General features: G+C 52.3%; 1 protein-coding gene across 2 annotated transcripts in view; it reads left to right on the top strand.

The window, feature by feature from the left end:
• The window catches only part of LOC137426821 (phosphoinositide 3-kinase regulatory subunit 5), a 120,308-nt gene that overhangs the window by 20,852 nt on the left and 73,395 nt on the right, over positions 1-26,061 (top strand). For both annotated transcript variants that reach the window (XM_068115749.2, XM_078778973.1), the window contains exons 5-6: positions 15,658-15,726; positions 24,503-24,641. In XM_068115749.2, the coding sequence (XP_067971850.2) occupies positions 15,658-15,726; positions 24,503-24,641 (208 nt within the window). The remainder of the gene's footprint in view (positions 1-15,657; positions 15,727-24,502; positions 24,642-26,061) is intronic.

The following is a 26,061-nucleotide window of genomic DNA, read 5'->3' as shown; positions in this document are numbered from 1 at the left end:
GAGCTACCTGTAGGTCCCGTGATGACATTCTGGGGTTATTAGAGACTTCTTTCAGCATCTTGCGGTCTGCTCTTGGGCTGAACTTGTTGGGGCGGCCTGGCCTGAACAAGTTGGCAGTTGTTTGGAATCTTCTCCACTTGTATATGATCTTCCGGACAGTCGAATGATTGATTTAAAATTGTTTGGAGATCTTTTTAAATCCCTCCCCAGACTCGTAGGCATCTACAACCTTCTTTCTGAAGGCCTCAGAGAGCTCTTTTGATCTAGGCATGGTGACGCCGCACACTTCAACACCAAAGAACAAACCAAACTAAATGTCTGAGGTTTAAATAAGACACGTTCCTCCAAGATCCTCTCTAACGATGTTCTAATTATTTGCACCTGAGCTGGTGCCCCTGATTCTAATTTTAGGTATTTGATGAAGTAGTGATAAATGTCGTGGTGTACTTACTTTTTCCACATGTGAAATTTGCATTTATGTTTATTTAAATTATACAATGGACTTCAAAATGTAAATGTTTCATGATTTTTGTTATATTATGTCACCTTTATCTTTCAATATTGTTGAAATGAAGTTCAAATAGCTGTATGTTGAAATATGTTGAAAAAGTCAAAACTTTACATGGGGTGTCCTTACTTTTTCACGTGACTAGATATATATTGTTATGGATCTGTTGCCGGCCTTTTCCCCTCTGGCGCACACTTTTTTCGCACACGCGCGCCATTCGCTTGCGTACATCGCACCACGGACCTTCCACGAGCGCCCGGGTTGCGTCTCGATCCAAAGCGCGCCAAAAATGTTTTCCCGCCAAACACTTTCGCGCCATACACACCCCTACTCACCTTCGGGACCCTCTACTGCGGCAGCACTTGCTAACTTTCATTTTTGTTAGGAAGCACGACATCACAATGCAAATCCAGACTTTGAGTGCATTCCATTTCTTTTTCTGGCGATTCAATTTCTAACACTGCCGTCTCTTTGGCCTCAATTTCAGCTATACACATTTCTTTGTCCTCGACGACCACCGGCGCAAATAAAATTTCGTCTTCCAATTCGGCGGCCGTCGGCTTTTCCATACACCGAGTCGCGATTTCTACACCCTCGGTCAACCCGGCCGCGCTCTGCCCAAGCTCGCTCTTCCTGCGTTTCTCGCACTGCTTTACCTCGTCGCGTCCCTTTGCGACCTCTTCGCCCAACCTGCACCTTATGTCCTTCCCTGCCTCTTTTATTTCCTTTTTCGACGCCACCCTCATTTTTTCCAATTCGTTCTTTTGGGCATCCATTTTGCTTTCCAGCCCCTTTTTTACCTCTTCCAATTCCCGGGTGGATTTGTCACCTTGGGCGTCCATTGTTTCTTTTAATTCACCCTTGTTACACCTTGCTTTGTCCCTTATTTCTTTCATTTGATTAGCCATTTGCCCACTCATTGCATCCATTTTATGATCCGACCTTATCATATAGGCCCATATTTGTGCCATAAATAGGTCCCTATTCATTGGCACCGCGGGCTCGGCTTCCGCTGCCTCGTGCGAGGCGCCGCCATTTTCCACCGCTCCTGCCAGCCCCTCATCAATTGCCTCTTCTTCCCTCAATTCTTCCCGGGGGTCCTGGGTTATCAACTCTTCCTCTTCATTTACCCCCACCGGCTTCCGATCGCTTTGGCTAGCCATGGCACGAATTTAAAATTTTTGATTAAAAAAAAAAAAAAAATTAAATTTTGGTCGCTCGTAATTTGGGGTGCGTTAAGCGCACTTCGGGTCCTATCCCAAACTCCTGACACCAATTGTTGCGGCCAATATGTACAATTGGTGTCCAAAATTTTGTCTAAAATTTTTTGTCCCAGGTTCCAAATCCCACTCCTGACACCAATTGTTATGGATCTGTCGCCGGCATTTTCCCCTTATCAAGGGGGGATTAATCCCCTTGTCTTTACTGACCTGGCACGACCCGAGACCTATTACGTCCCTTCCGGACAGCGCCAAATAGGGTTTCGGGACCAAATTCGCTCGTACCTAAGTACTAGCGCTGCCCTGGAAGCGAGGAAACAAGCCTCGCACGAACCACGTGTGATGGTGATACGCCGAGCGGTTTGCATACACGTGATCCGCGCCGTTATGAATAATGGAACCCGATTCAAGCGGTTTTACTCGTGCCACGCTTAGTCAATGGAGAAATCACAAAGACGATCGAATTCAGAAGAAAAGGAAGAACAAATAGGTTTCAATATTATGCACGTATTTACAGCTCAGGACGAAGAGACACAGGGGAGCTTAGACAGTCTTATTTCTTAATACCCAAGGACAAATGGGCCCGTCTCACTCACACTCACACGGGGATTGCAGATGGGCAGGATGATGTTCTCTGGCACCGCGGTGGTCGTCCAGGCTTGGCCCCGTCCCACTCTCCACAGTCCCCGGCACGTCCCACGAAGATGGAGGTAGGTGAAGGCAGGAACTCATATCATGTCGCTCGAACAAACGGGTAATCTCGGGGCGAACGGTAGAGGGCGGACTTAGCGCAGCTGGCGGTTATTCAGCCGCGTTCACTCGCTTTGGCTGAACCACGCAAGTTATCAACGCCCTGGCTGCGCCCACATATTCCTCATAACCAAGTTCATACAGTGCGAATGATTCTCTTCAAGCGCGTCTCCCTTCTCAGCACTCAGAACTCACGACTTCTTTCAGCGCGCCTCTCCCAACTTGACGAGCGCCTCTCCCTTCTCATAACTTGACGAGCGCCTCTCCCTTCTCATAACTTGACGAGCGCCTCTCCCTTCTCATAACTGAGGTGGTGGCTTCACGCGATCGGTTTTATTGCCACGCCCTTAGCCCGATCGATGTTCCACCACGCCCTGTGATGCAGTGCTGCAGCCACATGCTGTGAGCCCTGATTGGTGTCTCATTCTTCCCGTCATCGCCTCGCCGCTGCGCCGAGCTCAACCCTCCTCCACCTGCCGAGGCCCACCTCGTGTTAACTCGCGCCAAACACAACTAGGGCTTTTTAGCCGCAATGGATCGAGCCTCTGGACGTGGAATGGTTTGTAGAAGTAGGGCCTATCCTCCTGTCTTTACAACAAAGCAGGATTAACACTGGAATGTTAATGATTAACAGGGCCTACTCTCACATATACTAAGACATAACTATACTACAAATGAGGCTACATGTTGCTCGTGTGACTAACTATGGGGGGCAAACCTTTAACCTTTATTGAGTTTTACTGTACAAATCTCAAAACCGCAGCACTGCCTCCCCTCCCTCGTTAGACTCATCCCCGAGTCGAACCTACCCAAGTAGGAACGACCGGTTTTGAGAAAGACTTGGGACTAGTTTTTAATTACACGTGACACTTAGATGTGGTTCCCCTCTAACATTTATTCTAACCCGTGTATGCGGCAGTTTTACAACACTAGATATGTCCCACCTACTGCGTTATGTAACTAACTGACAGACTCGCACCCACAACTAACCGAATTGCGGAATTAATTCTCAAACTACACATAAAGCTGGTGGGTAGCATCTTATTTACAATTACAAAAGCTAATTATTTACATTTCTATAACCCAGGACCTGTTCTTTGTGGAAAGAAGATTGGAGGGGAGAGAAAGAGCACAGCACTGCACCAATACACAAAACACATTCATCAAAAGAGTTCACAGTTCACCATTTGCTGCTGGGCCGCATCTTCTTCTTGCTTCATCTTCTTCTTGCTTCATCTTCTGTGTGCTATAAAAACTTAAAGTTCTTCTTTCCTGGCACACCAGAATTAAATGTACAAGAACCCGTGTTCGTTTTTATTTGTCAGCAGGGCCAACCCTATGTGGTCCAACTGCGTGACATTGATGCCACTTAAAACCAGTGGTCCGAAGATGCGAGGTAAGTTTGCAGCAAATGACTGCTCAGCAAAGTGTAAAGCCACAAAACGTGTGGTCCATGTGTAATGTGGTGCAGCAAATACTGTACATGTGCAGCAAAGTTATAACATAGAGTATGGCAGCAAAGTGCCGCACCATTCATCTGCACAGGTGTAGCAATGTGCAGCAGGGGTGCTGCACAGGTGTAGCCAGGTGCAGCCGCACAGGTCGAGGTTGCTGCACAACTCCTCCTCCAAAGTGGGTCCATGGGTGGGTAGGAAGACAAAGCACAGTCAGCAAAGGAAAGGGCGCAAGTGTACACATCAATCAAGGCAATGCAGCATGAGGGGCGTGGGAGAGCGAGCAGAGCAAGCTCGTCCCTAACCGTTCGTACCCCCCCCCCCACCCCCCCCCCCATGTCAGCTTACACTACCCTTGCCCTTCCCTGTATTTACAAATTACAAATTCGTCACTACGTCTTGTCTCCCATATCCCCCTCTATACCAAATTCGTCGTCCAATCCCTCCCAAGAAGGAAGAGATGGAACCAACACACAATGTCACTTTCACGTCATGATGCGTCGTACTCACTCAAATCGTTCACCTGGTGCTGGTGCAGAGCTTTGTCACCTTGGTGAATGAATGTGGATGGCATGAAGGGAATTCCTCAAATCCTAACTACTCTAGTTACATTAACTCAGTTACACTACCCGGGGTCATACCCTGCCAATTCAATTGGCCATCTTTAAACTATGTGGTTCTAAAAACCTGATTCCCATTGACCACCTGGTGCCTTCCAAATTTGGGTCTCACTCCCCAATTTTTCACACTGTGCCTTTGCACAATTTTGGGGCTGGGTTGTGTGGCTCCACTAGCAGGTCTACCTACCTGCACACCTCCGCCACTGAAGTCGCCACCTGAGCCTACCTTGCTCCTTGCGACTACCTAAATTGGGGAAGGCCCCTCCTGGCTCTCTCACCCCCTGATGCCCTCTTCGGCATTGGGCTAACCACGTCCTCTCCTGGATCCTCGGGCCCCACTGAACACCACTCACGACCTTAACTGGCTCCCAGAGCCTACCTGCGGCCTCACCTGGCCGACAAACTACCAGTGGCGGAGTGCCCCAATAACCATACGCACCAACAAAGCCCACACGCCCAGCCATTCCACAGACTCATGCACCCATCCAAGCACTTCCTGCTACTTCCCGCACCACAGGTGTCAATATCCAAACAATTTACCTAAGCCCTCTACCTAACTTTAAACTACCCTCCCTGGGTATTCGTGAAGGGGTCCATCCCCCCTCCCCCCCCCCCCCATTCACTCCTTCGCACCATGCATTATTCCACACCTTCTATTTCACACCAAGCATTCCACACCAAATATTCTCACACACACCAAGCTCTCTTGCACACCTCTTGTGCTCACACACCTGTTCCCCACTTGCACACCATGCAAGTCAATTCACTTCAACACACTCCATTTGTCCTCAATACACGACCTCTGGTTATTCCCAACCAATGCCTCATTTGCACCTCATTCTCAAGCTCATCCTCACACACAATTTCTTCACACTACTACACACACACAGCATCATCTAACTAACTACTTCTCCCCCTAATACTTGTGCTTCCCCGTCTTCCCTTTACTCTAAGCACTCCCTCGTCATTATCATCCATCTAATCTAACTACGCCCCCTCTACCTGTACAAATGTCCCGACTTAAATCTTGTCCTCTACGGTCTCCTATTGTCATCTAAATCCCTAACAATTAACCTAGCCCGCCCTCGGCTAGTTTACACTGCCACCCCATAATCTATTGCTCATGTGCCCCAATGTGAGGAATGGCGAAACCACCACTCTCCTACGCCGGGTACCATTCGCCAACACTATCGCTATCCGTCCACTCCACTTGAGCCTCTCGGTGCGGAAATACATTTTCACAGCTCGGCTTTGAAAAGCCGAGCGATGCATGCGGGTGGTTGGTCGCCTGTTGTTTGGGTCCGTCCGGCATTTTCAATTCAGGGGAGGAGGTTTTTGTTGGGCCAAGGTTCAGGGCGCCATCCCTGCGCGATGACCTGCGGTCCCATGCACGATGGCCCAAACACCCACGGTCGGAGCACCGCGGCCGCCAGTGGGTGAGCTCCGACCTCTCCTACCCCCCCTCGAACCGTGCCGATCGCCTTTCCTGCCAAGGCGCGGCACTGACCATACAGGGCGGGGCCCGGCACGAATCAAGCATGCCGCCGCAGCAACGATCCCTGCCGATCCCCGCTGCACACATAGCTCACCACGCCCGAGGGCCCGCGTCGGCTATATGTCGCCCTCAATGCTCCCCCAGTCTGCGTCGATGCCCGGGCCGCGCTCTCACCACACGCGACCCGCTCCATACGCACACAACGTGGCGCTCCAGCGCCTCTCATACATTCCCTGCATTCTATTACCACACGCTCTCGTGCACACCACCCAGGCACACTCGTACCACTCATACACTCTATAACACACTTTTCCTCCACACGCTTCGTCACACAATCGACCATCGCACACCCTCGCGTACACTCTTTTGTTACACCCTCAGTAACAACCATGGGTGTGCACTCTCCCGGTACACACCCAATCACGCGCTCTGGTGTGCACTCCCGCACACTCTCCTCGGACATCGCACACTCTGTCTCACACTCTTCTTCGACACACTCTTCCCACTCACACTCCGTCATACACTCGCGCTCCGGCGCACACTTTTTTCACACACGCGCGCCATTCGCTCGCGTACATCGCACCACGGACCTTCCACGAGCGCCCGGGTTGCATCCCGATCCCAAGCGCGCCAAAAATGTTTTCCCGCCAAACACTCTCGCGCCATACACACCCCTACTCACCTTCGGGGCCCTCTTCCGCAGCAGCACCTGCAAACTTTCATTTTTGTTAGGAAGCACGACATCACAATGCAAATCCAGACTTTGAGTGCATTCCATTTCTTTTTCTGGCGATTCAATTTCTAACTCTGCCGTCTCTTCGGCCCCCATTTCAGCTATACACATTTCTTTGTCCTCGACGACCGCCGCGCCAATAAAATTTCGTCTTCCAATTCGGCGGCCGTCAGCTTTTCCGTACCCCGGGTCGCGATTTCTACACCCTCGGTCAACCCGGCCGCGCTCTGCCCAAGCTCGCTCTTCCTGCGTTTCTCGCACTGCTTTACCTCGTCACGTCCCTTTGCGACCACTTCGCCCAACCTGCGCCTTATGTCCTTCCCTGCCTCTTTTATTTGCTTTTTCGACGCCACCCTCCTTTTTTCCAATTCGTCCTTTTGGGCGTCGATTTTGCTTTCCAGCCCCTTTTTTTACCTCTTCCAATTCCCGGGTGGATTTGTCACCTTGGGCGTCCATTGTTTCTTTTAATTCGCCCTTGTTACACGTTGCTTCATCCCTTATTTCTTTCATTTGATTAGCCATTTGCACACTCATTGCATCCATTTTATGATCCAACCTTATCATATAGGCCCATATTTGTGCCATAAATAGGTCCCTATTCATTGGTGCCGCGGGCTCGGCTTCCGCTGCCTCGTGCGAGGTGCCGCCATTTTCCACCCCTACTGCTGGCCCCTCATCAATTGCCTCTTCTTCCCTCAATTCTTCCCGGGGGTCCTGGGTTATCAACTCTTCCTCTTCATTTACCCCCACCGGCTTCTGATCGCTTTGGCTAGCCATGGCACGAATTTTAAAATTTTGATTAAAAAAAAAAAATTTGGTCGCTCGGAATTTGGAGTGCGTTAAGCGCACTTCGGGTCCTATCCCAAACTCCTGACACCAATTGTTGCGGCCAATATGTACAATTGGTGTCCAAAATTTTGTCTACAAATTTTTGCCCCACGTTCCAAACCCGCTCCTGACACCAATTGTTATGGATCTGTCGCCGGCCTTTTCCCCTTATCAAGGGGGGATTAATCCCCTTGTTTTTACTGACCTGGCGCGACCCGAGACCTATTGCGTCCCTTCCGGACAGCACCAAATAGGCTTTCGGGACCAAATTCGCTCGTACCTAAGTACTAGCGCTGCCCTGGAAGCGAGGAAACAAGCCTCGCACGAACCACGTGTGATGGTGATACACCGAGCGGTTTGCGTACACGTGATCCGCGCCGTTATGAATAATGGAACCCGATTCAAGCGGTTTTACTTGTGCCACGCTTAGTCAATGGAGAAATCACAAAGACGATCGAATTCAGAAGAAAAGGAAGAACAAATACAGTTACGTGAAAAAGTAAGTACACCCCATGTAAAGTTTTGACTTTTTCAACATATTTCAACATACAGCTATTTGATTTTCATTTCAACAATATTGATAGATAAAGGTGACATCACATAATATAACAAATATCATGAAACATTTACATTTTGTAGTCCATTGTATAATTTAAATAAACATAAATGCAAATTTCGCATGTGGAAAAAGTAAGTACACCCTTGGCTCTAATAGGTGGTATTGCCCCCTTTGGCAGAAACAACCTCAAGTAGGCGTTTCTTATAACTGTCTACCAGTCTCTGACATCGACTGGGAGAAATTTTTGCCCACTCCTACATGCAGAATTCTTTCAGCTGGGCGATGTTTGAGGGGTTTCTTGCATGCACAGCTCGTTTCAAATCCCCCCACAACATCTCGATCGGATTTAGATACGGGCTTTGACTTGGCCATTCCAGAACCCTCCATTTCTTTCTTTTCAGCCATTCCTTGGTGGATTTACTGGTATGTTTAGGGTCATTGTCATGTTGCAAGGTCCACCTTCGGCTAAGCTTCAACTATCCGAACAGATGGCGTCACATTAACCTCAAGCACCCTCTGGTAGAATTAAGAATTCATAGTGGATTCTATGATGGTGAGCTTCTGGACAGCAAAGGTTTCCTCCTGGCACACCTCCCATGTAGATCAAATTTGTGCAGCCTCTTTCTCATGGTAGACTCGTGCACTTTGACATCAACAGTGGCAAGAGCCCGTGATGATCCCGTGATGACATTCTGGGGTTCTTAGAGACTTCTTTCAGCATCTTGCGGTCTGCTCTCGGGCTGAACTTGCTGGGGCGGCCTGGCCTGAACAAGTTGGCAGTTGTTTGGCATCTTCTCCACTTGTAGATGATCTTCCGGACAGTCGAATGATTGATTTCAAATTGTTTGGAGATCTTTTTAAATCCCTTCCCAGACTCGTAGGCATCTATAACCTTCTTTCTGAAGGCCCCAGAAAGCTCTTTTGATCTAGGCATGGTGACGCCGCACACTTCAACAACAAAGAGCAAACCAAACTAAATGTCTGAGGTTTAAATAAGACAGGTTCCTCCAAGATCCTCTCTAACGATGTTCTAATCATTTGCACCTGAGCTGGTGCACCTGATTCTAATTTTAGGTATTTGAAGTAGTGATAAATGTAGGGGTGTACTTACTTTTTCCACATGTGAAATTTGCATTTATGCTTATTTAAATTATACAATGGACTACAAAATGTAAATGTTTCATGATATTTGTTATATTATATCACCTTTATCTTTCAATATTGTTGAAATGAAGATCAAATAGCTGTATGTTGAAATGTGTTGAAAAAGTCAAAACATTACATGGGGTGTATTTACTTTTTCACGTGACTGTAGGTTTAATTATTATGCACGTATTTACAGCTCAGGACGAAGAGACACAGGGAAGCTTAGACAGTCTTATTTCTTAATTCCTAAGGACAAACGGGCCCGTTTCACTCACACTCACACAGGGATTGCAGATGGGCAGGATGATGTTCTCCGGAGCCGCGGTGGTCGTCCATGCTCGGCCCCGTCCCACTCTCCACGGTCCCCGGCATGTCCAGCGAAGATAGAGGTAGGCGAAGGCAGGAACTCGTATCGTGTCGCTCGAACAAACGGGTAATCTCGGGGCGAACGGTAGAGGGCGGACTTAGCGCGGCTGGCGGTTATTCAGCCGCGTTCACTCTCTTTGGCTGAACTGCGCAAGTTATCAACGCCCTGGCTGCGCCCACGTATTCCTCGTAACCAAGTTCATACAGTGCGAATGATTCTCTTCAAGCGCGTCTCCCTTCTCAGCACTCAGAACTTACGACTTCTTTCAGCGCGCCTCTCCCAACTTGACGAGCGCCTCTCCCTTCTCATAACTTGACGAGCGCCTCTCCCTTCTCATAACTTGACGAGCGCCTCTCCCTTCTCATAACTTGACGAGCGCCTCTCCCTTCTCATAACTGAGGTGGGGGCTTCGCGCGATCGGTTTTATTGCCACGCCCTTAGCCCGATCGATGTTCCAACCACGCCCTGTGACGCAGTGCTGCAGCCACACGCTGTGAGCCCTGATTGATTGGTGGCTCATTCTTACCGTCATCTCCTCGCCGCTGCGCCCATCTCAACCCTCCTCCACCTGCCGAGGCCCACCTCGTGTTAACTCGCGCTCAGCACAACTAGGGCTTTTTAGCCGCAATGGATCGAGCCTGTGGACGTGGAATGGTTTGTAGAAGTAGGGCCTATCCTCCTGTCTTTACAACAACGCAGGATTAACACTGGAAGGGGCCTACTCTCACATATACTAAGACATAACTATACTACAAATGAGGCTTCATGTTGCTCATGTGACTAACTATGGGGGGCAAACCTTTAACCTTTATTGAGTTTTACTGTACAAATCTCAAAACCGCAGCAATATATATACAAAATTCATGATGCGAATTATCCTTGAGGTATCGAAAACGAGACTGGTTGCGATTATGTATGAAAAATCGCTGTGTTTTAGTCATGATAATTATTTTAATAAAGCAAGGACAACCTTAGGATGTTGAATTTTAAAGTATGTTGTCCAGTTTTCAAGATCACCAAGTACAATAGACCATGTATTAGTGGTGCTGGAGATACGAGTCTTTAAAAATTGCCGATTTGCCAAAAGGGGCTTTTTGGATTGTGGTAGCAATCTTCAACACCCCACAGCGCCATGTTGGACGTATATTTCATGGAGAACTTTTTACCCAGAGTCCACCATGTAGTTGTCTATACATATGCGAAATTTCAAGTTGCACCTCAGACGTGGAACGAAACCGATTTCCAGCTGCTTTTCCCACCTGCCTCACACGGCCTATATACGAGTTGTGGAATTGAATCGCGAGGATTGACTGTTTACACCGTCGCCTCGGATCATGACGTGTCGTCCTTGCTTCATAACCTCATGGGGTTGAAAGAAAACTGAACAGGACCTACGAATGGCAATTGAAAGTACTGTACGCAACAACGTTCCTCATTCTGACCGTATATCCACAGTCACATGACCACCGACATGTTTGCTCAGTTAAGTAGCCAAAACCTGCCTCACTACGTCATGAAAGAACCTCCAACATTATGATCTTTTTTGCTGAAAACCCTTGACAGCTTCACCAATTCTAAATTCTACAAATAACCTGCGAGGGAGATTTTTCCTCTTGGTGGTGAAGAAGCTTCCTGCCTGTGACTGTTGCAATTGATGGGTCACAGACGCAGCTGTGGTTATTTGCTCCAATGGCCGGATGTGGTCATTGTGCCGTAATCGAGGGTTTTTGCTTGTTTTCGTCAAACTCTGAATGACAGTATTTTTGATATTTTATCATTATTATTTCCTGCTCCTCCCCACACCCCCCTTTTTGTACTTTCTTTTATCCTCAGCCCCTCCTTGGGTTATTCGAAAACCACAACTTGGTAAAAAATGTCGACACTTTAATCTTGAAGCGCGGTGCTACGCGCGCGACTTGCTACCAAGGAGGAAGCGGACAACGCGGTTGAACAAAAGTGTCTTTATTGACAAGAGGTCACTGTAGCACTGGCGCGCTCCGGGCTGCGCGCCCAGTGTATATCCTGAAGCCACGCCTACCCCTCGGGCGTGGCCGCCGCCCACTTGGTGCGCGGAATGATGTCACCACGCCAGTCGGCTTTCGCGTCCGCCACACGCGCCCCCCCAGAATTCCCGCGCACCTGGAGGGCCAGTTTGCGGGGCAAATGGATGACCCGGCCGAAGCGCCCTCTGGCGACCGGCGGCGTCCAGGGTGCAGGGATGCCAGCTGGGATGCCCCCGGCGGTACCCGGGATGGATGCCGGACCGGGGGGCGGCGTGCCGGTGGTGCTGGGCGGTGCCGGGGGTCCGCCCGCCGGGGGGCGACCCCGACGCGGGGGCCGAGCCACCGGCGGTGGGTGCTCCACATCGAGGTGGGCCGGCTTGAGTCGATCCACCGAGACGCGGTCGGGAGTACTGCCGATGTCCAAGGTGAAGAATTTCACCCCGGTCTCCAGCACGTGGAAAGGCCCGTCGTACAGGGGCCGCAGTGGTGTCCGGTGGGCGTCGTGCCGGGCGAAGACATACTCCGCGGTGCGAAGCTCCGGGGCGACGTGCGTGGGTGGGTGCCCGTGGTGCGCCGTCGGCACCGGGGCGAACCTCCGGGTGGTCTCCTGCAGCGCGGAGCGCTCCTGCGCATCGGGCGCCGGGTGCGCGAGCATGGTGGCGTTAGCCAAGGCGAGCTTCGCGCCCACGAACACCGCGTCCATCTGCTCGGTCCAGGTGACGTCACCTTTGCCCGGCTTCCCCCGGAGGGCCTCGTGCAAGGGGCGCAGGAGCTGGGCGATGCGGGGCAGGAAACGGTGGTAAAAGTTTACCATGCCCAGGAACTCCTGGAGCCCCCTGATCGTGCGGGGGTGCGGAAACCCTTTCACCGCCTCCACCTTGGCCGGTAGGGGGACGGCCCCGTGCCTGGTGACGCGGTGCCCCAAAAAATCGATTTCGGCGACACCGAACCGGCACTTGGCGGGGTTCACGATCAGGCCGTGCTGGCCCAGACGTTCGAAGAGCGTGCGGAGATGGTGTAGGTGATCTTAGCGGGATGCGCTTGCGACGAGGATGTCGTCCAGGTATACGTACACAAAATCCAAGTCGTGCAAGACGCTGTCCATGAGGCGCTGGAACGCCTGAGCCGCATTCTTCAAACCGAAGGGCATCCAAAGAAATTCGAAAAGACCGAACGGCGTGATGACAGCCGTCTTCGGGATGTCCTCCGGCCTGACGGGTACCTGGTGGTAACCGCGTATGAGGTCCACCTTCGAGAAGAAGGACATATTCGCCAAGCGGGCGGAAAAGTCCTGAATATGGGGGACAGGGTAGCAGTCGGGGGTGGTGGCGTCGTTGAGACGGCGGTAGTCCCCGCACGGTCGCCATCCCCCGCCGGGCTTGGGCGGCGACGCCCACGCGCTCTCGGAGCGCCGCACGATGCCGAGCCGCTCCAGCGTAGCAAACTCCGCTTTAGCTACCGCGAGCTTCGTCGGCTCGAGGCGGCGTGCCCGGGCGTAGACCGGTGGCCCAGCGGTGGGGATGTGATGTTTCACCCCTTGCTTGACGGTCCCCGCCGAGAAGGTGGGCCTCGTGAGGGCCGGGAAACCCGCGAGGAGGCGGGTGAATTCGTTCGCTGCCGGAAGCGTACAGATGAACCTGGCCGGAACCGAGCCACTCAGCAAGCCGCTCGGCGAGCCGCTCGATGAGCCGCTCAGTGAGCTGCTCAACGAGGCGGGCAGCGCGCAAGCGAGCGAGCTAAACGTCTCAGCCTGGACAAGCCTTCTGTGCTTGACGTCGACCAACAGGCCATTGGCACAGAGGAAGTCCGCGCCGAGCAGTGCCATAGGCATGTCGGCAGTGACGAACGACCACCGGAAAACCTGCCCTCCGAACCGCAGAGAAAGGCAGCGTTTTCCGTACGTGGGAATGGGCGTACCGTTGGCAGCAAGCAGCGCAGGGCCCCGGCCCGCGGACTGCTTGTCGGACGTACCGGCGGGAACGACACTCACCTGCGCTCCCGTGTCGCACAGGTAACGGCACCCGGATAAGGTGTCCGTTATGAAAAGGAGGCTGTTTAATCGGCCGGCGCTCAGTGCCACTACTGAGGGCCGGCCCGGGCGTTTCCCGACCTGCCGAATGAGCACGGCGGGCGACATTGCCGAGCCTCGTGGCCGAACCTAGCGTGGAAATGGCACCAGGTTTGTGGCGAAGCCGGAGGCCGCGGTTTCCGCGGTGGTGGTGGGCGGGGCGTGGTGGCCGCCACGAGGCGCCCCTCGGAGCAGGGGTGGGCACCCGCAGGAGGTTCGGGCTCGGGAGCCGCTACGGCCGCACCAAAACTCGCCCGTGTGTCCAAAGCTGCGTAGTACTTGTCGGCCGCGAACGCACGGGGTTCCGTTGTTGCGGAACCGGCCAACGCGAGGCGGACTCGTGCCGGCAGCTGGGGTCGAAATAACGCCCGGAATAGAGCGTTCGGGGTTTCGTCGCCCATGAGCGACAGCATGTGGTCCATTCGGACCGACGGTCGCGTGTCACCGAGCTCGGGGAGGTCCAAGAGGTGATTGGCCCGTGTGTCCACGGTGAGGCTGAACGTGGCGAGGAGGAGACGCTTGATCGCCCCGTACCTGTCGTGGGCCGGTGGGTTCCTCAGGACCGACACGACGCGGGCGGCCGCGCCGGCCCCGAGGGAGGCGACCACGTGGCAGTACATGGTCTCGTCCGCCGTGATGCGTCGAAGCCTGAACTGGGCTTCGGCCTGCAGGAACCAGATCTCCGCCTGAGCTTCCCAGAACTCGGGGAGCTTTATCGCTACCGCGTTGGTTGCCATGGCTGTGGCGGGTTCGGGTGGTCAGTGACGGCTGACCAAAACGTCGGAGTCACCAATGAAGCGTGGTGCTACGCGCGCGACTTGCTACCAAGGAGGAAGCGGACAACGCGGTTAAACAAAAGTGTCTTTATTGACAAGAGGTCACTGTAGCACTGGCGCGCTCCGGGCTGCGCACCCAGTGTATATCCTGAGGCCACGCCTACCCCTCGGGCGTGGCCGCCGCCCACTTGGTGCGCGGAATGATGTCACCACGCCAGTGGGCTTTCGTGTCCGCCACAATCTAATCTATATCCGAGCACGACTTGTGTGTGCTTCTTCAAATAATTTGATGCTGTATTGTAAAAGAATGTCCCTTTATAAGGATGGCCACAGTGATAGAAAGTCATGTACAATGTTTTTTGACCCTTTATAACCAAAAACAATAATCCAGGAATCAAATCCATATTGTCTTGGGTTCCAGACTATTGCATGAACTGCCGTACCCAACGTCCTCTACTCCTCTGGATAGATTTATGATTTTTTCCTTTCTCTCCCCATCTCTCTCTTTCTATCCCCCCCCCCTCTCTTTCTCTTCCCCTCCTCTCTCCCCTCTCTCTCTCTTTCTATCCCCTCCCCCTCTTTCTTTCCCTCCTCTCTCCCCTCTCTCTCTTTCTCTCTTACCCTCTCTCACTTTCTCTCTTTCTCTACCCCTTCCTCTCAATCTCTCTCACCCCCTCTCTCTCCTTCTCCCTCTCTCTCTTCCTCTCTAACCCTCTTTCTCTCCCTCTCTCTCTCTCCCACCCTACCCCACCCCCTCTTTTTCCTCCTCTCTGTCCCTCCCTCCCTCTTCCTCCCTCCCTCTCCATCCTGTCCTCTCCCTCTCTCCCTCTTTCTCTCCCTCTCTCTCTCTCCCACCCTACCCCATCCCTCTTTTTCCTCCTCTCTGACCCTCCCTCCCTCTCCCTCCCTCTCTCTCCTTTTCCCTCTCTCTCTCCCCCTTTCTCATCCTCTTTCACTCCCTCTCTCTCTCTCCCACCCTCCCCCACCCTCCACTTTTTCCTCCTCTCTGTCCCCCCCCCCCCCCCTCTCCCTCCCTCTCTCTCCTTCTCCCGCTCTCTCTCTCCCTCTCTCCAAATATTGCATATTGGGTCACCAAAGCCTATTTGACCTAAAATTCATTCCTGTTGCAGGTTCAGGATACCTGTGCCTACGAGCAACTCGTCCCTTTGACCGTATTGCTTCGATCAGCAATCATGCAGGTATGTTGTCGCTTCATACCGTCTCCGCATGACAGGTATAAATGTTATTATTGACGAATCTTTGTGCCATGTGTGATCATGGAAAGGGAACTGTATGTTACAGCAGGGATCGTTTATTCATAAATGAGTAACTTCAGCAAAAGAAAAGGGTTTTGGATTACAAGTAGTGGGGAGGCTTAGCCCAAATATTCAAAAGAATTGTGCATTTTGTGATACAAGCACCAAATTTGGCACAAATGTACATTAATATGTTGCTAAAGCGCGGCGTTACGCGCGCTGCTTGTGAGCAAGGAGGAAGCGGACAAGCGGTAACATATAAACGTCTTTATTGTAAGACTACACTGTAACACTGAACTCCTCCGGGCTGGTCGCCCGGTGTATATCATGAGGCCACGCCTACCCCTCGGGCGTGGCCACCGCCCACTTGGTGCGTGGAATGATGTCACCACGCCAGTGGGCTTTTGTGTCCGCCACACGCGCCCCCCCAGAATTCCCGCGCACCTGGAGGGCCAGTTTGCGGGGCAGACGAATGACCCGGCCGAAGCGCCCCCTGGCGATCGGCGGCGTCCGGGGTGCAGGGATACCAGGTGGGATGCCCCTGGCTGCCCCTGGGATGGGTGCAGGACCGGGGGGCGGCGGGGCTGGGCGGTGCCGGGGGTCCGCCCGCAGGAGGGCGGCCCCGACATGGGGGTCGGGCCACTGGCGGTGGATGGTCCACATCGAGGTGGGCCGGCTTGAGGCGGTCTACCGAAACGCGGTCAGGAGTACCGCCGATGTCCAGGGTGAAGTGCTTCGCCCTGGTCTCCAGCACGCGGAAAGGCCCGTCGTACGGGGGCCGCAGTGGTGTCCGATGGGCATCGTGGCGGACGAAGACGTACTCCGCCGTGCGAAGCTCCGGGGCGACGTGCGTCGGTGGGTGCCCGTGGCATGCCGTTGGCACCGGGGCGAACCTCTGGGCGGTCTCTTGCAGAGCGGAGCGCTGCTGTGCCGCGGACCATGGTGCCGTGGAGTCGGGGAGGAACTCGCCCGGCACCCGCAGCGGTTGCCCAAAGACCAACTCCGCCGCGGATGCGCGCAGGTCCTCCTTGGGCGCCGTCCGGAGGCCCAGCAGGACCCAGGGGAGCCTGTCGACCCAGCCGCCGTCGCGGAGGGTTGCCCGGAGCGCGGCCTTCAATGAGCGGTGAAATCGCTCACACAGGCCGTTAGCCTGGGGGTGGTAGGCCGTGGTTCGGTGCAGCCGGACCCCGAGCCCCTGCGCAACCGCCCCCCAGAGCTCCGAGGTGAACTGGGGGCCGCGGTCGGATGAGATGTCTGAGGGGGCGCCGAACCGGGCGACCCAGGTGGCGATGAAAGCCTGCGCGACATCGGCCGCCGTTGTCGACGCCAAGGGCACGGCCTCCGGCCACCGGGTGGTGCGGTCCACCATGGTGAGGACGTAGGTGAAACCCCGCGAGGGGGGCAGAGGTCCCACCAGGTCCACGTGGACGTGGTCAAACCGGCGTTCCGGCACCGTGAACGGGGCCAACGGGGCCTGGGTGTGCCGGTGCACCTTGGCGCGCTGGCACGCGAGGCACGTCCTGGCCCAGCCGCGGACGGCCTTCCGGAGGCCATGCCAGACGAACTTGTTGGCGATCAGCCTTTGGGAGGCCCTCGCGCCCGGGTGGGACAGGCCGTGGATGGCGTCAAACACCTGGCGCTGCCAGCCCGCGGGCACAATGGGGCGAGGACGCCCGAGGGAGACGTCGCACAAGAGGGCCGCGCCCGCGCCGTCGAACGGCACCTCGGTGACGCGGAGGCCCGTGACGGCGGTCCGCAAGGCCTGGACGTCGGGGTCAGCGGCCTGGTCCGCTGCCATCCGGGCATAGTCGATGCCGAGGTGGACTGCGTGGGTGACGGCCCGGGAAAGGCAATCCGCCACCGGGTTGTCCTTGCCCGCGACGTGCTGGATGTCCGTCGTGTACTCGGACACGGCCGAGAGGTGACGCTGCTGCCGGGCCGACCACGGCTCGGTGACCTTGCCCATCGCGAAGATCAGCGGCTTGTGGTCGACGAAGGCAGTGAACGCCCGGCCCTCGAGCAGATGGCGGAAGTGCCTGACCGCCAAGTGAAGTCCGAGCAACTCGCGGTCGAAGGTACTGTAACGGCGTTCGGGCGGGCGAAGCTGCCGGCTAAAGAACGCCAGCGGTTGCCAAGCTCCACGCACCCATTGCTCGTGCACCGCGCCCACGGCGTAGTCCGAGGCATCGGTGGTGAGGGCGATCGGTGCATCGGGCGCCGGGTGCGCGAGCATGGTGGCGTTAGCCAAGGCGAGCTTCGCGCCCGTGAACGCCGTGTCCATCTGCTCGGTCCAGGTAACGTCGCCTTTGCCCGGCTTACCTCGGAGAGCTTCGTGCAGGGGGCGCAGGAGCTGGGCGATACGGGGCAGGAACCGATGGTAAAAGTTCACCATGCCCAGGAACTCCTGCAGCCCTCTGATCGTGCGGGGGCGCGGAAACCCCTTCACCGCCTCCACCTTGGCCGGCAGGGGGACGACTCCGTGCCTGGTGACACGGTGCCCCAGAAAATCGATTGTGGCGGCGCCGAACCGGCACTTTGCGGGGTTCACAATCAGGCCATGCTGGCCCAGGCGTTCGAAGAGCGTGCGGAGGTGGCGTAGGTGCTCTTCGCGGGACGCGCTGGCGACGAGGATATCGTCCAGGTAGACGTAGACAAAATCCAAGTCGCGCAGGACGCTGTCCATCAGTCGCTGGAATGCCTGAGCCGCATTCTTCAGACCGAAGGGCATGCGCAGGAACTCGAAGAGTCCGAATGGCGTGATGACCGCCGTCTTCGGGACGTCCTCCGGCCTGACGGGGACCTGATGGTAGCCGCGTATGAGGTCCACCTTCGAGAAGAAGGACCTGCCCGCCAAACGGGCGGAAAAGTCCTGAATGTGGGGGACGGGGTAGCGGTCGGGAGTCGTGGCGTCATTGAGACGGCGATAGTCCCCGCACGGTCGCCATCCCCCGCCGGGCTTCGGCACGATGTGCAGCGGCGACGCCCAAGCGCTCTCTGAGCGCCGAACGATGCCGAGTCGCTCCAGGGTAGCGAACGCCGCTTTTGCCACCGCCAGCTTCGTCGGCTCGAGGCGGCGTGCCCGGGCGTAGACCGGTGGCCCGACGGTGGGGATGTGATGGGCCACCCCGTGCTTGACGGCCCCCGCCGAGAAGGTGGGCCGCGTGAGGGCCGGGAAGCCGGCGAGGAGGCGGGTGAATGCGTCCGCTGCCGGAAGCGTACAGACCAACGTGGCCGGAACCGAATCGTTCGGCAAGCCGCTTGGCAAGCCGCTCGTTGAGCTAGGCAACGCACAAGCGAGCGAGCTGAACGTCTCGGCCTGGACAAGCCGTCTGCGCTTGACGTCGACCAGGAGCCCATTAGCGCACGGGAAGTCCGTGCCAAGCAGTGCCATGGGCACGTCGGCGGTGACGAACGTCCATCGGAAAACCTGCCCTCCAAACCGCAGAGAGAGGCAGCGTTTTCCGTACGTACGGATGGGCGTCCCGTTCGCGGCAAGCAGTGCGGGGCCCCCACCCGCGGCGTGCTTGTCTGACGTGCCAGCGGGAATGACACTCACCTGCGCTCCCGTGTCGCACAGGTAACGGCGCCCGGAGAAGGTGTCCGTTATGAACAGCAGGCTGCTCGAACGGCCGGCGCTCATCGCCACAATTGAGCGCCGGCCCGGGCATTTCCCGACCCGTTGAAGGAGCACGGCGGATGACACCGCCGAGCTTCGTGGCCGAACTTGGCGTGGAACCAGCACCAGGTGGTGGAGCTGGAGGAGCGCGGCTGGCTCCGCCAGGCCGGTGGAGTCGACGGGTTTCCCCGCGGTGGCGGTTTTCGCCGCGGCGGTGGGCGGGGCGTGGCGGCGTTCACGAGGTGCGTATCAGCATGCTGCTGAACTTCAGCGTGCTGTAGAAGATGATGCTGTGGAACATCAGCGTCGAAGGCCGTGACGGCCACGCCAACGCTCGCCCGCGTGTCCGAAGCGGCGAAGTACTTGTCCGCCTCGGCCGCCAATGCTCGGGGTTCCGTTAGCCCGGTCCCGGCCAACGCGAGGCGAACCTGCGCTGGAAGTTGGCGACGGAAAAGCGCCCGGAATAGCGAACCGGGGGCTTCGTCGCCCAACAGTGACAGCATATGGTCCATTCGGACCGACGGGCGCGTCTCACCGAGCTCGGGGAGATCCAGGAGGCGGTCGGCCCGTGCGTCGTCCGTGAGGCTGAACGTGGCTAGGAGTAGCCGCTTGAGTGCCTCGTACTTGTGGCCGTCCGGTGGGTGGCGAAGGACGGACACAACTCGAGCGGCCGTGCCGGGCCCGAGGGAGGCGACGACGTGGCAGTAGCGCGTGTCATCGCCGGTGAGGTGCCGAAGCTGAAATTGGGCTTCGGCCTGGACGAACCAGACTTCGGCCTGAGCCTCCCAAAATTCCGGAAGTTTGACGAAGGCGGCCATGGCGATGGCGTCGCGTGTGGAAGGATCGCTCCGGCAGATCCAACGTCGAGGGTCACCAGTAAAGCGCGGCGTTACGCGCGCTGCTTGTGAGCAAGGAGGAAGCGGACAAGCGGTAACATATAAACGTCTTTATTGTAAGACTACACTGTAACACTGAACTCCTCCGGGCTGGTCGCCCGGTGTATATCATGAGGCCACGCCTACCCCTCGGGCGTGGCCACCGCCCACTTGGTGCGTGGAATGATGTCACCACGCCAGTGGGCTTTTGTGTCCGCCACATTGCGAACATTTTCAGATATTGGGCCACTTGAAATTCCGTAATTTTTTTTTTCAAATTTTTTCAAATTTCGTAATTTCAAATTTTTCGGGTGACACCGTCACAATTTCGGTCTTCGAGGCCGGCCGATATAGTGGGGCGGCTTAGCCCAAATATTCAAAAGAATTGTGCATTTTGTGATACAAGCACCAAATTTGGCACAAATGTACATTAATATGTTGCGAACATTGTGTGGTCAGCAATGAAGACGAGAGTCTGAATTACATGTATGCAAAAGACCTTGTGAACCAGTGAAGCAAATACACGGGTAAGCATGAATTAAATCTAGGGCATGATATAATTTCCATGATGTTTACCTCCACACTCAATGGTGGAAGGAGGTAATGTTTTGATCCCAGCTTGTCTGTATGTCTGTTTGTCTGTTAGTCCACAAAATTCCAGACAAAGCTTGTAGTAGTGGTAGTTGTAGTGGTAGTGGTGATAACAGAAATTGTTATATAGAACTGAACTTATATTATTATTATATGCAGAAAATAACTTCATTTCTATATGCCCTGCAGTGGACAGGTTAATTGGTTTATGCACTGAAGGGGTCACCCTGGTGTGCACTGCTGTGTTCTGCCTCACTGAGTTGTTCAGGTATGATGTACTCAGCACAAGCTTCCGGTCGGCCCGGAGGTGGGGGTGCGGGGCCTGTCACGGAACGTCAAAACAAACGGCCTGCCGGGGCCGCCCAAAAGTCGGGCGTGAGGGGCGCGTCCACTAATGGAACGCCTCTCGCTTCCCAGATCGAGGGCCACGTGGTCAGGAGAACCTCGTCCCTTCCGGTCACACTTTGCCTATCTGAAAATGTTCGCAACATATTAATGTACATTTGTGCCAAATTTGGTGCTTGTATCACAAAATGCACAACAGGTTTGCTATGCTGCTACACTAAAGGTGCCAAGTACCATTTTGTGATTGCACACCTTGGGAATGGTGTGTTTGTTTTAAAACTTGGGATTGCACATCCTGGGAATGGTGTGGTTTTTTCTAACCACAGTATGCCTAAGATGTGCCGTACACCTGTTCGTGAGCAAAAGATGCTGAACTCTCTCTGATGTACCATACTCTTCACAGAGCGTTGTTGCCGCAAAATCAGTTTCCTGAGCATGCGTTATTTTGGTGTGGTTTGCCATTGCCTTCCCAATAAACGTAAATTATCCACAGGATGCACAGAGAACTCGAGTACCATTGTGCAGGTGTGTGCACGAAGCGCATCTTAAAAAGGTGAAGTCAGGCAGGTGTCGAGGGTCCGGGAGGAGCACGCACATGACAGGTGTCACACAAATCGCTGACACGTCATAAGGATGGCTCTTTACAAGCATGGATGGCACGTGCAGTCACCTGGAGATGAAAAGCCTCGTCTGATAAACATAATGTTGCTGAGAAGGGCAAAGTGCCCTCTAGTAATTTAACACATCCTGACATTGATGGTGAGAAAACGACAAAAGAGGAGCAAACGCCGTTATTCTGAACGTTTACTGTCAAATACCTCATAGTCCCTCATGTTCAAATCTTATAAGATTACTTTTACTTTTACTTTTATTTTATAAGATTAAGATTTACTTTTAAATCTTATAAGAGGACGTCCTTATTTATTTATTTCTTTATCTGTTGTAGTGTTTATTTATTTACTTGCGAAATCGAAGATTCGTGCTGAGCTAAAGTCCCTATCTCTCTCTCTCTCTCTCCTCTCTCTCTCTCTCTCTCTCTCTCTCTCTCTCTCTCTCTCTCTCTCTCTCTCTCTCTCTCTCTCTCTCTCTCTCTCTCTCTCTCTCTCTCTCTCTCTGTCTCTGTCTCTGTCTCTCTCTCTCTCTCTCTCTCTCTCTCTCTCTCTCTCTCTCTCTCTCTCTCTCTCTCTCATCAAAGATTCGCAAGTATTGATTTGTTGGTCGGGTTTGTTATTCGGTTAGAAGCCTATTGTTTTTTAGGTCAAAAGGTCAAGGTCACATATATGAAATCATCAGTTTTCATCCGATTGACTTGAAATTTGAACATGGTTTGCATATTGGGTCACCAAAGCCTATTGTTTTTTAGGTCAAAAGGTCAAGGTTACATGTATTAAATTGTCAGTTTTCATCCGATTGACATGGAATTTGAAGATGGTTTGCATATTCTGTCACCAACGCCTATTGTTTTTGAGGTCATGGTCGCATAAAATTGTCAGTTTTCATCTAATTGACTTGGCATTTTACCATGCTTTGTGTATTAGTTCACCAAAGCCTATTGTTTTTCAGGTCTAAAGGTCATGGTCACATATATGAAATCTTCAGTTTTCATCCGATTGACTTGGAATTTGAACATGGTTTGCATTTTGGGGCACCGAATACTGTTGTGTTTGAGGTCAAGGTCGCATAAAATCTTCAGTTTTCATCCAATTGACTTGGAATTTGACCATAGTTTGTATTTTAGGTCACCAAAGCCTATTGTTTTTCAGGTCAAAAGGTCAAAGTGACATATATGAAAGCATCAGTTTTCATTCGATTGACTTGGAATTTGAAGATGGTTTGCATATTCGGTCACCAACGCCTATTGTTTTTGAGGTCATGGTCGCATAAAATTGTCAGTTTTCATCTAATTGACTTGGCATTTGACCATACTTTGTATATTGGGTCACCAAAGCCTATTGTTTTTCAGGTCAAAAGGTCAAGGTGACATATATGAAAGCATCAGTTTTCATTCGATTGACTTGGAATTTGAGCAGGGTTTGCATATTAGGTCACCGAAGCCTATTGTTTCTGAGGTCAAAAGTCCAAAGGTCCAGGTCACATGCAATCATTAATTTCCATCCAATTGACGCAAAATTTCAATTTTACAGATCCAGTAACAGTGCACGTGTCCCTTTTGCAGGAAAACATATGGCGATTAAATATGTATCTACCGCGCATTCCAATTATTTTCCAAATGCAAGTAGGTATACTGTGCCATTCCTTCAAGGGAGTGTTATTCCGACTATGCCATTTACAACGTGAATACCAAGGATCCCAGAATATCTTTTTCACGAGTCGAGGCTTGGGCTCTTATCTTCTCCAAATTAAAGATTCACTGTATGGGGTCAAATATGGGGTGGGCCATCCTTGCATTTCCTCCTTTGCTGGTGTATAATTGCCATGTTGGCCTCATGAGGCTCCAAGGAAGCTAAGCTTCCAAATGGAGATCAGACATCAAAGGGAGAATAGTTATGACAATCGGACATGTCGTAGGTCTTACCGAAACCAATGTATGGAGGTGGTACGATGGCTTCGTGCAATTGTTGTTGTTTTTTACAATCCGGATACAGTCCTCCGATTTGGACACACACCATGAAGTGCTAAATGAATTTGAGTTCGGTTTCATCTCGTTTGCCATAATGGTGTTCACCATATTGCCATAGTGAAAAGATGGTGGCTTTCTTGATGATGCCTCCTCATTGGTTTTGGTTTTTTTTGCGTAAAAATAGAAAGGCTCATGCACAGTCACACTGTGTTGAATTTTAAAATGAATCCTTCCATTAGTACCTGTTCACTACGCAACCACCAGACACCATGACCATCGAGATCATAATGGGTGTACAGCAGCTACTTGAAATTGCTCTTCCAGAACCACTTCACACACATTCCCTGAACGAGAGAACAAGTCCTTCTCGGGGAATTGTTTTGTATTCCAAGCTGAGTACTTTCACCATGCTACTAATTAACATCCATGTCACATGAGCTCCTGGATGTTTGTGTTGTTCGAAAACGTCGATTCCTTGACTTTTATCGGACCATACATTTGGTTTTTTTTTTTTAAGGCAACATGCCTGGGGTTACACTTTTGGAAATGAGCCATTGGCACACATTCCAACGACATTGCAGCTTCAGTTTGATAATCTTCTTCATTTGCTATCGGGATGTCAGATGCAAACCGGACGGAGTCGGAATTGCTGCTTCGGTAACGTCCGTCTAACCGCACTAAACCGCTGCTTTACCATCGAATTCCTTGCAGACCCCGTGGTTTCCCGAAGAAGGGCGGCTCCTGGACCGAGCAGTGGCTTGCGTGCGGCCATTTTTAGCCTGGCCCGTTCCTTACTGTAATCAGGCGGCAAGTCTGCTCGCCTTTCTGCGTGCTGAGCTGCGTGCACCCGGTGAGTCCTAAGATTATTTATTTACTTAATTTTGGGGAATTATTTGCCAATAATTATTTGCTTCTCAAATGGATTGCGACACCTTAAGGTCATTTTTATAAATAAATAAATGAAACACTTAATATGAAACAGCAACAAGGTAAATACACCTGACTTCGAAAACGAAGCCGAGCAGTCATCATGTGTGATGCAAGTGTAACGTACCTGGTGTTCAGTAGCCTCACTCGTTTTATTTAACCTCCACTGTATTTGATTTTGTGATTTTGGGCATAATAAAGAAGATATTAAAATGTCAAAATTTAACAATGTCATGTAAAAATCTCACAAATTACAAAACGGTTTAGGTTAGATAAGTCCACACCTGGCCACACCCGAATCCTCACACAAGGCGATGATGAATAGAATGCTTGGTCTCACCATTTTGCAGTCAGTTGATGTCCCCTTCACCTTTTAGTGCCCGTAACACCTGGCAGATGATGCCCGCACAGTCCCAGATGGAGACCACTTGGTGGTAAAATCATTGAACCAGAGTCTCGCCCGCTGAGACCCTATCCTCGTTGGATGTGCCATCGTCTTTCCAAAATGATCTTCCCAACTGCAAAGCGTTTATTTATTTATTTATTTATTTTTTGTGAACTTATCCGACTTATTCATCCGGCTACTTGGGATCTGGTGGAACGTACTTCTCCATGTGTCAGAATACACAGCACCCGGTTGCCAGTTGCATCGTTTTTGGGGTCATGGCCATGCTGCTGATGTCGTACTCTCAGGCCACCAAATCGTTATGAGGTCAATAAAGTGCAAGAGGAGGTTTATTTACAGTGCCCAGTGCCAATTGCCATATTCTACTAAAATTCCATCCAGGCACATATTCACATTGGCCTGCAAACAACACTGTGGTGCGGAGCACAAGAAAATGGTGTTCAGGAATAAATGTGCGCATGCCCGTTGCACTTGGCATTTCCTGACATTCCTCAAACCACCTTTTCTATTCCAAAATGGCACAGCTTTCCCACTCTTGTCGCAGTTTTGTGGGAATGATGTTTCAACGATGCACTGTTTTTCTCAGCTATTCGGCCTAACAGTAAAATTCAGCCTCTGTGCACAGGTTGGTCATGTTGTAACATATACGTTTATGTGGACCCAAGGTACCTAAGCGGTTTCGGACTAATGTATGTACTCGTAGATTGGTAATTGTGGCCTAAGCCCTATAGGGCTGTGATAAATTTTCTAAATATTTAAATTTTTATATTTAAACCTTAAATTTAATATTTTTTATATTTTATATTTAAATATTTAAAGGATCTTTCTTGTATTTGACACAAAAATTGCTTTTGTTTTATTTTATGAGCAATAAATTTTAACAGTCGAAAGCACTTTCTTTTTTCTTTTTTTTAACATCGATTCGATGTCTCCAAAG

The sequence above is a fragment of the Myxine glutinosa genome, chromosome 5 (genome assembly GCF_964187855.1).
Source record: "Myxine glutinosa chromosome 5, kmMyxGlut1.1, whole genome shotgun sequence".
In the NCBI taxonomy this organism is placed as follows: Eukaryota; Metazoa; Chordata; class Myxini; order Myxiniformes; family Myxinidae; genus Myxine; species Myxine glutinosa.
The sequence above is the reverse complement of the archived record's forward strand: the minus strand, read 5'-3'. Positions and strand labels throughout refer to the sequence as shown.